This window comes from Engystomops pustulosus, chromosome 2, assembly GCF_040894005.1.
Source record: "Engystomops pustulosus chromosome 2, aEngPut4.maternal, whole genome shotgun sequence".
In the NCBI taxonomy this organism is placed as follows: domain Eukaryota; kingdom Metazoa; phylum Chordata; class Amphibia; order Anura; family Leptodactylidae; genus Engystomops; species Engystomops pustulosus.
Genome location: NC_092412.1, coordinates 147,374,426 through 147,387,022, shown reverse-complemented (window position 1 = coordinate 147,387,022; position 12,597 = coordinate 147,374,426). Strand labels below are relative to the sequence as shown.

At 42.6% G+C, this 12,597-nt stretch overlaps 1 protein-coding gene across 2 annotated transcripts in view; it reads left to right on the top strand.

Moving 5' to 3' along the window:
* Positions 1-1,225: 1,225 nt before the first annotated feature.
* STK40 (serine/threonine kinase 40) overlaps positions 1,226-12,597 on the top strand; it is a 31,293-nt gene continuing 19,921 nt past the window's right edge. The window contains exons 1-4 of one of the 2 annotated variants that reach the window (XM_072136789.1): positions 1,226-1,427; positions 9,318-9,436; positions 10,029-10,114; positions 11,637-11,780. In XM_072136789.1, coding sequence (XP_071992890.1) covers positions 9,325-9,436; positions 10,029-10,114; positions 11,637-11,780 — 342 coding nt within the window. In that variant the 5' untranslated portion in view covers positions 1,226-1,427; positions 9,318-9,324. Of the gene's footprint in view, positions 1,428-1,479; positions 1,505-9,317; positions 9,437-10,028; positions 10,115-11,636; positions 11,781-12,597 lie in introns of those variants that run through there. The other variant, XM_072136790.1, reaches the window with a different exon arrangement.

Sequence of the window (12,597 nt, the reverse complement as noted above, 5' to 3'; positions counted from 1 at the left end):
GCTGGCCACCTCACCGTCCGGAAGCTCCCTGTGCGCGGCTTCTGTGCCCCTGTAAACGAACATGTCATTGACTCTACATGATATATAAATTACCGTATATACAGTATAAGCCGAGTTTTTCAACACAAAAAAATGTGTAAGGCTGGTGCCACATGTAGCGCTTTGTCTGCGCTTGCAAACGCAGACAAATTCGTGCCGATGGAAACGCCGATGCGATCGGGCCTTTGTTTGCGTTTGCAAGCGCAGACAAAGCGCTACCTGTGTCATCACCCAAAGCCCTTATTCACACTGCTGTCTACGGGGCCGTACATGCGGCAAGTCACCTTCCGACGGCCCAACCCCCCCTCCCCCGCCACACTGTACACACTATGATGTCAGTGGCTGACATCACGATGCCTTCGACGGACCCCAGGGACACAGAGCCACGATTCATAGAAGAGGACCTGCTGGGGGTGGGTCATTGGAAGGTGAGTACTCCTTGACAGTATATTATGGGGGGGGGGGGGGGTAGGGGTGATAAAGGCACCTCTGGGCAGTATATTATTGGGGTGGGGGTGATAAAGCCATTCCTTGGCAGTATATTATTGGGGGGGGGTGATAAAGGCACTCCTGGCCAGTATTTTATTAGGGGGGGGGGGCAATTGCGGATCTTCATGTAGGTGGTATAGGTTGACGGAGAGCTCCATAGAGATGAATAGCGCAGGACTGACATGCGCGGCCATCGGCTCCTCTCATCCTTTAGAAAAAAAATGATGAAATTAAAACAGATGCTTAAAGCGTAGCCGTCATTTGATAATTTTTTTATATTGTGTGCAGGGGAAAGTGGTGAACATTTTTCTAATATACTTCATTAAGTGACAAGCCTCGGGCTTGGAGTAGGGGTACAAAGTATACTTGCAGTCTATATCAATTTTGCCCAAGTGTTTCTAAAAAATGATTTGTGGATTATTGCATGGATTTCGTGTGATTAAAGTACAGCAGAAAGTAATAAAATCCAGTAATAAATCTATAAATCTCCTTCTCCAGCACGTTATTACGTCAGCCCCCTCCCGCACCTCTCCAGTGCCAGGAGCTTTAAACCTTCCCAATCAGCAGCCAATCACAGCCGCCTCCATTCACAACACAAAACATCGCCGCTCCGCCATGACGTCATTACTCCAGAGAGTGTGTGGGTGTGGCTTTCATAGGCAACAAATGCACCGATAGTAACCAATGAGAGAAGCTTTTTCTAAGCCAGGCGCTAGAGCTGGAGACTGTAGAAACGATCGGATTGGCTTTTAGAGAGGGCTGCGTAATTTCCGTTGTCAAGTGCGCAGCGATGGAGAGCCGGGCTTGATGAGCGGCGGAGGCCTGCCTGTGAGCCTTGCTTTCTGTGCATATCACTGGGCATGAGTCCCGTGTGAGGTGGCTCGAGCGCTGCGTACCAGGTGAGGGCAGGACGCTGTGCACAGCGCTGCGGGTGTGGGGAGCTGCTACACGGCTGCACTGTGCACTGTGTGTGCAGGTGAGAGCGGGAATGGGATAATAGGGATTACAGGGGGTTGTACTGGTGTAATATCATCTGGCGGTGCACGTTGCCCTCAGTGTTTCGGGGGCAATGCTCCTCAGTCATGCACGCTGTGGGACGGCTCCGGGGCTAGCGCTGTGTATCCTGGGGGGTAGGAGAGGAGCTAGGACCAGACGGTCTGGATGCTAGGTGCCTGCAGCTGAGGCCTACAATGACCTATGACCTGAATTCACGCTCAGGGGGCAATGGCAAGTTTATTTTGTGTGTTTTTCCATTTCATCAGTGGACATCGATTTGTGATAACTTGGCACCTGACCTTTGACCCTGAGAATGAAAAGACTACAGTCCCACATCACATCTAGCCCTAATCCTGCACTGTTTGGGCTAGAATGCTGCAGGGACAAACTAAGAACAATGATTTCTTGTTGGAGATGCTTGGGTGCAAGAGAGTGATTCTATTTACATATGTACGTGTATGTATGTAGTTACATATGTATATGGAGGGTGTCGTGCTGGAGTAAGCCTTCTCCTGGCTGGCTTATAGCCCTCTCTTCCGCCATTTGGTTATTTTCTAATGGGCAGCAGTTGTCTAGCGCTGAGAGCTGGATGAGTCACCCAGAGGCTTCAGCGCAGGAGCAGATCAGGTTATACATTTTCATCTGAGCCTGTGGGAGACCATAGATGACACATTCTTCTAATCTGACTGCAGTGTCTGTCCTAGAGCACAATAAATAATATTTTTTTTTATATCCTCTTTGTGGGTTCCTCTGTAAGAGTGGTGTAGAGTATATATTGTGGATAAATCTTTAGAGGGCAGCTTAACTCTTATACATGTAGTGCATATGTGTAACTGTCCCAAATCTTTGCTCTAGAAGAAATGATGCATTGTCTTTCCTTCTGGTGAGCACATCTGAAGCTGTGGGTAGTATGGGTTTGCTGCACGTTACTGCTTTCTAGATGCCAGTTGTATGTTTGGCGATGTGGGAAGCACCTGATTATTGTCATGGTTGGTGCTTGTGCATTTAGCTTCATTTAGTTATTTCCATGGGTGATTAAAGAAAATTCTATAAATGAAGTAATGATTGCTGTTTATGGCTATGCTACTGCAACTTGGCCTTTGTGAAGATTCATACGATTATATGGTAAAATATCCTTTGGAAGATAAGTTGTTAAATGCACCTCCACTTCTCACAGCATATCAGCCGATGTTCTACAAATGTAAACCCCACACTCCCTGCCTATTGCATATGCAAGATGTGACTTGTGATCCATACATCTCCCTAGGCCATGTATGGGGGTGGTGTTGGTTAATTGCAGTTATCTTAAGTGTATGGCCAGTCTTGAAACTATTGTCTCCTCGATTCCTTGCTGCTTTCTTTGTTTCTGCTACTATATAGAAGGAGGACTGTAGTTATTGCCACTGGACGAACATTATTTAAATGTTGTGGTTTCCTGGGTTTTGGCAATGAAGTAAGAATTGTCCAGATAATTCATGCATCACATTTTCTTCAGACAAGTGCGTTGCATTTTTTTGCCACCTAGTCTATAAAGACTACAGATCTGAAGTGGAAAAGTGTAACAAAAAGCTAAATGCCTGAGCATTGCCTTCAGTCCCTAGTCTCGGAGACCACTGTTTACAAGAAACAAGGGTCATGAGAGGTTTTCTAATAATAGAAATAAATGTAGCCCCTGGTCTTGTTTACCTGGAGATGGATATTTTTGGGGTGGATCGTTGTCTCACTCTGACCTGTTTAAGGGTCAAGCTGTGGATAGATGAGACAACAATATTTTTGGCATCAGACGATTCTGTAAACTGTGTTGGGGGTCTCCTTAAAGGGGGGGGGCACAGGATATTGGATAATGAATTGTCCTGCCAGGACCTTAATCTTATATTCATGAATACTATTATAAGGTCCAGACAAGGCGATTGTTCATGGACAGATAGAGATCACATGACCCTCCATCTGTGGCCATTTTATGGTCAGTAATGTCTGGCTGTCAACTGTGTTGTGTATAAGGCTGGATTTAGAAATGGATTTGTTTTTAGACAAATTTATCTGAAGCATTGCTCTCGTCTTATCTGGAATTTCAAGTGAAGGCAGATTGTTCTTGGAGAAACAATGAGGTTCCTATTAGTTATGTGTTTATGGGTTTGACTTGTGGCTGTTTGGGGTCTGGGTACATATGGAGGGAGGTTGATGCACCCCACAGCACTGTATATGGATCTGGAGTCATGTGCCGTTGCAGTGTGATTTTTACTGTATCTTTGATCTTCTGTATATGCAGCCTGTTTATCTGTATATAGTTTTCTCATGAAAATCCATGACGCATGTGTTTTTAGTTGCTGACTTTGTGTGTGGTGGCCATCCAACTTCCTATGTTTACTCATCTGTACCATGAATACAGCGATCTTGGTTTCAATTTTACTGTGGAGTCCGGGGGTGGTGTGAGTACCGCCCTGTGATCCTTTTTAACTGGAATGGAGAAGTCTAAGCGGGTTTTTGTATGTTATAAGAAAAATCTAAGGAATCTTTAGTAATGTAATGTTTTTGAACTGATGTGGTAACACCTGAATGAACTATGCACCTAGAAATCTGTCACTGTCATCACGGAGATGCAGTACGTTGCCAGCAATCTCTGATTCACAGACATTGACAGGACACTGCCCGATGGGTTAGAACCTTACATGATCCGAAAATCTTACATCCCTAAGAAAACACTCTGTAGTGACTGAGAAATGGTTTTAGAAAGTGAACAAAGAGGAAATGAATAGCAATGAGGATCTGTATAGTAGAGAATATTTGTTTATTGGGAATGAAATTAACCCCCTATTGACCAATTTGGGGGAGGGGGTTCGGCAACATTCTGGAACTGTACGGTTCTAGAGTTCAAATTTGTATAGACTTAAATAAAAACACTATAAAGCAGTGATGGTGAACCTTTTAGACCCCGAGTGCCCAAACTTCAACCAAAAGCCACTTATTTATCGCAAAATGCCAGCACAGCAACTGAAGCAGTAATTTATTTCTCCTTGTTCTTTGACAACTTTCAATCCTTCAGCCTCCTAAGGACACCAACACAAGTGAAAGTAGGAGGGCAAATTCACCTATCATTGTAGGAAGATTCTGTAGGAAGATTCTTTGAGTTCTGTCTGGTGAAATTCTTGCTGGGGTTATGGCCCGAGTGCCCACACAGAAGGCTCAGAGTGCCGCCTCTGGCACCAGTGCCATAGGTTCGCCACCACTGCTAGCTTTGTCACCACTTTTCAATACATAAAGTGAATGAGAATCTGGTAAAATGGCTGGGTTTTTAAATGCAAATGATTGATATCAAGTCAACCCCCAGATTTTCTGCAGTGATCAGGTAAGGGCTATGGCTGGACCATTCCAAGGCTTAGATCTTGTCCTGGTAAAGCCAGGTTTTAACTCTTGTGGTTCAGAAAGGTTCAATTCTCTGTCTTCAACTTTCAGGTTTAGTGCCAAAATCGACTGATATTTGGAACTAATCACAATCCCCTCCCCCTTGAGTAAAGCGACAGTTCAACCTGCAGAAACTGCCTCACAACATAAAGCCTAGTTATGGCTAAGAAATGTAAACTTGGTCTTACCAGACTGTACCATTTGTTTTCCACATGATTTGTGCAGACTTGACATGGATTTGAGCAGATTAGTCATGCTTAGCCATCTACATAACCCAGACATATGAAGTATAGGGCTGGATTTAGAAATGGCTGTCACTTGCAGTGGATGTCAGAAATTCCAGAAGCTGATTTAATGCCTCTATAGGCTTCTTGACAATTCTTCTACTTGTTTTTGATAATTTCTAAAGGATGTGCAGTCGATGGAATTGTCACTATTCTGCAAGAGCTTCTTAATGACTTCACTGTGTTCACCATAGTATCTAAATGCCTTGGAAACGTTTCCTTCTCCTGACTGATCTATTAACATATCATCTTTTTATAAAAGGCATCTAGCTTCCTATACAGATTAACCTGATGGTTAAAGTCTACTAGGTCTACCAGAGCTCATTTTGGCTTTAGGCATCAATTTCTGTAGACTGCTCTGTAGACGGGGGTTCATGTTACTTGCACCATGGCAGCCTGACTACCCACTGTATTTGTTAGGAACTTTTTAACTATGAAACTGCTATCGCTTATGTTCTTCTCTGCTTAGGTGGGTGAATATTGTCATCTCCAATTTGTTGGGCTGAATGCTTAATACTGTTTCAAGATCGTTTGGACTGCCACTTCTTTTTTTACTAAGAAGTACAGGATAATGATGCTAAGAAGAGCTCAAGTTACATTGACCAGAAATGTGTTTTTCAAGGCTGATTTGTGGTACTTGAAGGAAACCTACCATGAGGAATCTAAGATCAGAATTAGATGTGTTGGTAGATTCCTCTTGCCTGCCTCTGCCCTAATGTGTAATTTAATAATCCTGGAACCTAACCTACCTTTAAAAAAAACACTTAGTAATATGTAAATTAACTGCAGAAGCTAGCCTTAACTCCCAGTGCTCAGGCAGGCCCCAGTAGCCTCTCCAGTACATTTACATATTACTAAAATAAAGTTTTTTTTTAACAAATTACGTTAAATTCCAGGTTTATTAAATTACAGATTAGGGCAGAGGCAGGCAGGAGGAATCTGCAGTCAGATCTACTTCTGATGGTACTTTTCTCATGGTAGGTTTCCTGTAAGACTCTTAGTCTCTTACCTGGTGCGAATATGCAAAAGGGTGCCCCTATAGGTGTAGAGTAATGTATAGCTGCATGCATGGTGCATCTGTGGGAACAATACTGGTGCAAGCAGTTTGCAAATGTATTTACAAACGTAAAAATGTAGCTACCTAATTGATTTAAAAGGCATCTACCACCAGGATAAATGATTGTATGCAAATGAGCCTGAGGAGCTCCAGGCTCCATAGGTGTTAATGGCACCTGGAGCCCCTCAGGCTCATTTACATAGTCTTTCATCCTGATGGTAGATGTCCTTTAAATACCTTCTCCCTTCATTCCACATTCTCAGTGGAGATGGCATCGAGCCTTGGATCATATACAATTAATATTTAGTAAGTTGTGGGTTCAGGTTAGAGGAAAATATGATTATTGATAATAGGAGTTCTTGTTCAAAGCTTGAGAATATACGGTGTGATTTAAACATTCATCTTTTGTTATAGATGTGCTAAGCACTTTGCAAATCTGCATTTACCAGATCATCAGAAGTAGTTTTTCATAGGAATTCTAGTATTCTAAGTAGACCTGGGCATTTTGCCCCACGTCTGCTTGGAATTTGGTTTGCATGGATGAAAAGTGTTCCCACGCACCTCTCTGGATAAATGTAAAAAGGATCTTTGTTCTACAATTATTGCTCCTATAAACACAGACTCCTCTGCTTTACACGCATCTCCTTCATTCATTAGGCAGTTCTATGCATGTTGACATGTTGCTGCTTTCTACCCTTTTAACATTTTCATTGCTGGAAGAGGTTTAGTATTTCTGTGCAAACACTGTATAGCTCTGAAAATGGCTATATATTTCTGTGATCACCTTGGCACCTTTATTATGAATATTGTAACTAGAAGCTATGTCTAAAACTAGACTGAAAAGGTACTTTACACATGTCACCTCTGGCTCATTCACACACGGCTGTAGTGGGGTCAGTGATCTGGTCACATGATTTGCGACCAGATCACGGCCCCCATGGATTTCAATGGCTCCCAATAACAGCATGTCGGCTGCTCTTCTGCCTATGGAGGGAGGAGCGGTGACGAGCGTTCACTCCTCCCGGCCCTGTTCTCGCCCAGGGTCCGCTCCGGGGCGAGCACCTGGCTGCGTGAATGAGATTATGTTTCCAGGGATTCTGAACCTGCTGACCCTGGAACCCCACAAATTAAGTAGGGGCACATCACAGAGCCAATTTGTTTGCAATGCACCCAGATTCTGTTGAGAGAATCCGTCATAAGGTCTTGGGCCTATAAGCTTCTACAGATCTGTTAAGAAGGTTAGTCACTATATTACAGGGATGTACCGTATTTTTCGGGCTATAAGGCGCACTAAAAATATAGTCCAGTACACCTTATATATGAACCGTACTTACAGACAACAGCTCCTTTGAACTGTGCACAGGTCTGCCACCTGCTGGTCATTCATCCTTATAATCAGGTGCACCTTATACTCCAGTGCGCCTTGTATATGAACCTAAACGTTTTAGCCGGCATTTATTGATGGTGCGCCTTATACTCAAATTACTGTTCCTCAAATTCTGAAAGATTCTGTATTGGGCATAAAAAATTTGTACGCTATATGACAATAACCAGTAAGGAGGGGAACAGTCCTGCTAGGATCTCCTCTCCTGGTTTGCTTCATGTTCCATTATCACACCTCTAGGTGTCATATGAGGATGTACTTTTTATGGGACGTTACCTAAGCCAGTGTGACTCCTCTCTGCTGGTTGTGACTACTTGCAGGACATTTTGTCTGTATATTGCTGAGTTGGTTAGTGTCCTTAGTAACAGGTTGGGGACATTTTGTGGATCCTAATGACAGGTTCTTTATAACAGTTTTTCTTGTTTATTGGTTAGTTGGTATTCTCTATGAACACTTACAATTTAAAGTTTAGCAGAAATTGGTTTGGATGCTTCCCCATCTCAAACTGTAGGGCTGGGTTTTCCATGGATTCCTATGAGCGCCTTCATCTGTCATGCATAGCAAGTCGTCACATGTGGTTTAGAGAGGAGATCCTGTGGGGTAGTCCTGGACACCATATCTGAGGGAGAAATGAGAGTGCTTCTTTAATAATGTGGTTGCAGCATCTAGGGTCAGCTTGAAGAGTCTTTTTTTTGGTAGTCTTCAAACATTGAATGCGCTGAATCCTTTTTTTTTTTTTTTTTTTTGGGGGGGCATATAGTAATCTGACACAGTTGACAGAATCTAAATGTAGCTTATACTTGCATTTGGATGTTTTTATGTGTATTTTATGCAGCATTTTTCACTTTTTTTATTTTATTTTAATAAAGCATTATTTTTAGTAAATGGTATTGAAAATGAGATGACCTTTACTGCCTTGAAGGCTCTGCTACGTTTTGGGTTCATGAGGTGAAGAGTGCGATTCCTCTTAGTCACAGGGACATGGGGTGAAACGTTCTGCATGATTTTCACTTCTGCAGGGCATTGTCATTGCCGAGCTGCTGTAACTTTGTCTAGAATTCTGCTTTTCTCCACCTCCCAACATAAACCTCTCCTTTGGGAAGCTGTAAGAGTGTACAAATGACTATTGTTGCCTGTCCTATGATGCAACATGTGGGACGAGCTTCTCCTCTGCTGCTGGTAATATGGATGTCCTCTGTGGTGAATTCTCTCGATAACCTTATGTACTGCTCCGTTATGTAATAATGTCATCACTAAGGGGACTAGTGGTTTTACATGGCAGCATAGGCTGTGGTGAAATTCAGCCTTCAGATTGCAGCTTGCTTCTTTGGGGCTTATCTGTAAGTGATGATGCCTAGCATTTCATATACTATTATATACTAAGGAAATGGAGTGGACGTGCCACTACTTTAGTGGTTTCCATTCTGGCTGGCAGGTGGTGCCTGTGAATTGCTGGCCTCCATTCTTAGATTCATGGACCTTTTATTGATGGATACAAGAGACCTGTTAATTTCTCTGATATCAGTCTGTAGACTTTCCTGTAGAGGCAGATTGAGAACGGTCTGCTCTGACTGTGAAATAAGTAGGTGGTAAAACTATGCAAGAAAAAGGCATGCTATGAGTAAGTGAGCAAGCAGGATTTCACCCATCCACTTTCCTTCTCCAGATAGAGGATGAAGAGAAGAGCATCTGAAAGGGATTCTGGGGAGACATCTGCCAGATCCAAGGCACTGTGCAGCAGTATATCCGGAAGCAATGCCAAAAGGGCCGGCCCATTCATTCTTGGTGAGTAGAAATGACTCTAATGTGTATTGTGATTGCACTCGGGTAATCCACAACTTAATGTGGTGTATATCATGCTGATGGCACATGACGATACAGCATTATATAAGTAATACAGTAATACCCGAGATCTTACTAGTGTGGCACAATTCTGCACAGTCTAAAACTTTTTGCTTTTAAACTTGCTTCTCTGTATGCCACAGTGTTGATTCAAAAGTGTTGAGGCAATAAATAAAACATTTCTCACCCACTTTGTGTGTTAGTTTTATGCTCCATTATTGTCCCTGGTGTAGTTTTGATGCTATTGCTAGACTGTGTGTAAGCAGGAAAGGTCTAAGCAGGAGACTGGAAACCTCCTATGTGAAAAACCCTGAAGTATGCTGGTTTGGGATTAAATTACCAAAAATTCCAAAGAGTTAAGTGAGTTAAATACATTTATACATTTTAAATAAAATGTTTCTGCAACCCATAGGTTAGGAGTTTTGGTTGGGTATGCCAGCGACTGACCCTATAACTATCTTTAGAATTTTAGGTAATAGACTAGTGCAGTATTTTTTTTTTTTAATATACATGTACTTTTAATTTTTTTGTTTAGGTCCACGATTAGGTAATTCACCTGTGCCTAGCATTGTGCAGTGCTTGGCACGGAAGGATGGCACAGACGACTTCTATCAGCTTAAGGTGAGTGCCTGCTCTGCTTTTGCACATTTAATTAATGACTGAAGTAGAAAGTTGATGAACTGTTTCCTTTTGGTTGAAGCATGTATTATGTTTGCGAGGGCATTTGCCTTTTGTCACACTCCTCATTCCCTTGTTATTTAAGTGCTTTTTGGGGGAAATTACAAGACCCCCTCTAACATATAGATCTCCCACAATGGCCCAAAAGCATTGCAAACTGCATTAGGAGACAGTGACCAACTTTTTTTTTTCTGTGCACCTTTAACACTGCATTTTGTGTAATGCCAGGTATAGATCAGACGCAACAAATTTGCAGTTTGCACTGAAAACAATGTGCAAAGTCTACAAAAAAACTGGTGAAGTGGCTTTAAAGGGGTTGTCCGAGTTTTCAAAAAAAACTATATGTGGCCGGGAGCGGGCTGACTAAAACAATAAAGCTGTACTTACCTCCCGGTGCCCTCCCGTATCCAGCGCTGCTGTTGCTCCGATCCGGGCGCCATGTAAACAAACATGGCCGCCGGAGCAGCGCTGCATTCAGCTTCCGGCCGGACCCGACAACCTTCCGGCCCCCATACACAATGCTGTGTATAGGGACGGATAGGCGTGCCCGGCCACGGCCGGCCGGAAACGCGGAGTGCGGCGCTGCTCCGGCGGCCATGTTTGTTTACATGGCGCCCGGACCGGAGCGACAGCAGCGCTGGATACCGGAGGGCACCGGAGGTAAGTACATCTTTATTATTTTAGGCAGCCTGCTCCCGGCCACATATATATATATTTTTTTTTTTTTAAACTCGGACAACCCCTTTAATATGTGTGGACCATTGTGTTCTTTATGGAGCCAGAACAATAAATAAAACTTAAGCTAGATAAAAGATAAATTTCAAGTATCAATCGATAGCTGGATCCCTTTCTGACATTTGATTTTAGAATTCATTGTTTTCAGTTGTCTAAACAAAGAATCTAGATCAATGTTTCAGTAGATCACTGTATTAATATGTCATAATCTCTTACCGTCGTCACACGATGGCTGTGGGTGTATGGAGAGGGCTCACAGGCATATTGCAGCAAACACCCACTGGTAACGCCTGCTATCAATGCTTGTACCGACCGCGTGTGGTGATCACCACCTGTAAACGTCAAAAGGCAGGTGGCACTTTGTCTTCTGCCATCTTGGCTTGGATCGTCACTTCCTGTAGCGGCCATCACCTGCCATGTCTTTGTTGCTTCGAGCTGGGCCACATCCAGTAGAACTGCAGTTGTCAAGACAAGTTACCTGTTGTTGTGTTTTTTTTTTTTTTTTTTTTTTTTTTTTTTTAAAGATGCTGAATTTGTGTGTAGTAACTGTCAATGTTTGCAGTAGTCTGAATTAAAGCACAACTACTCACTATAACTTAGTGATTGTTTGGCTGGCCTGTCCCAGTTTTGCTTGGTAGATTTTAGCTAATTTCCATTAAATCATGTGCTACTCACCAAGTGCAAAATATCAATATATTGGCACTTACTTCTTATTTTCTTGGTTCTTTAGATACTAAGTTTGGAAGAACGACCAGACAAATCAGGAGAGTCTCAGGAGGAGAGACAAGGCAAAATGTTGTTGCATACTGAATATTCTTTGTTATCTCTGCTACACAATCAAGATGGGGTGGTCCATCATCATGGCCTCTTCCAGGTAAAAGAAATTGTATTATTTTCTGGTCCCTTTGTCTTAATAAAACTTCTTCAACAATAAGACTGGTGAAATTCCTGGAAAGTTGCTGCTGCCGTGCTCCTGACACCACAAGCCGTTTATAAGGTGGTTTCACTCATTAACTTAATTAAATGTAAAGGAACATGTAAGGCTTTTTTTGTTCGTATATGTCAACGGATCAGCGGAGAAGATGAAGTAAAACAATCAGAAAATGTGAACAGGTTAGGGCTTACATCATCACCATGGTGACTGCCCAAACTGTCATTCCAGCTTCACCAATACATAGTCCCTCCTAAACTACTAGAGCACTGAGTAGTTACAAATGCTCATACTACAAGTGCTGGAATCTGCCCTGCCTCGCTGTTACAAGAAGTGCCTTCATGTGCCTGGTATAGAGGAAATACAGACAGCCCTCAAAGTGGGGCTGGCCACTTTACTTTTTTATTTTTTTGTAATGTGTGTTAAGGGCAGAATATTAGGTATTTCACCAATATAAATCTATTGACAGATCTGCTCTGTTTTCTTGATATGTAAAGTGAAGCCTCCTGTCTTTTACCTCACTTGCCAGACATTCCTGTCCATAAAATGGCTACAGATGGAGGGTCATGTGATCTCTCTGTTCAAGAACATTTTCCCTGTCTGGACCTTTTGATAGTATTTAAGAATATGTAGAGAAATAGAGAAACAAGCGGATGCCCATGGACGGATAAATATAACAATTTTATTAATTAACATAGATACACAAAGAAAGAATAAAAACAATTAAAGGAAACCTACCACTTGTAGTGGCAGGTTTCCG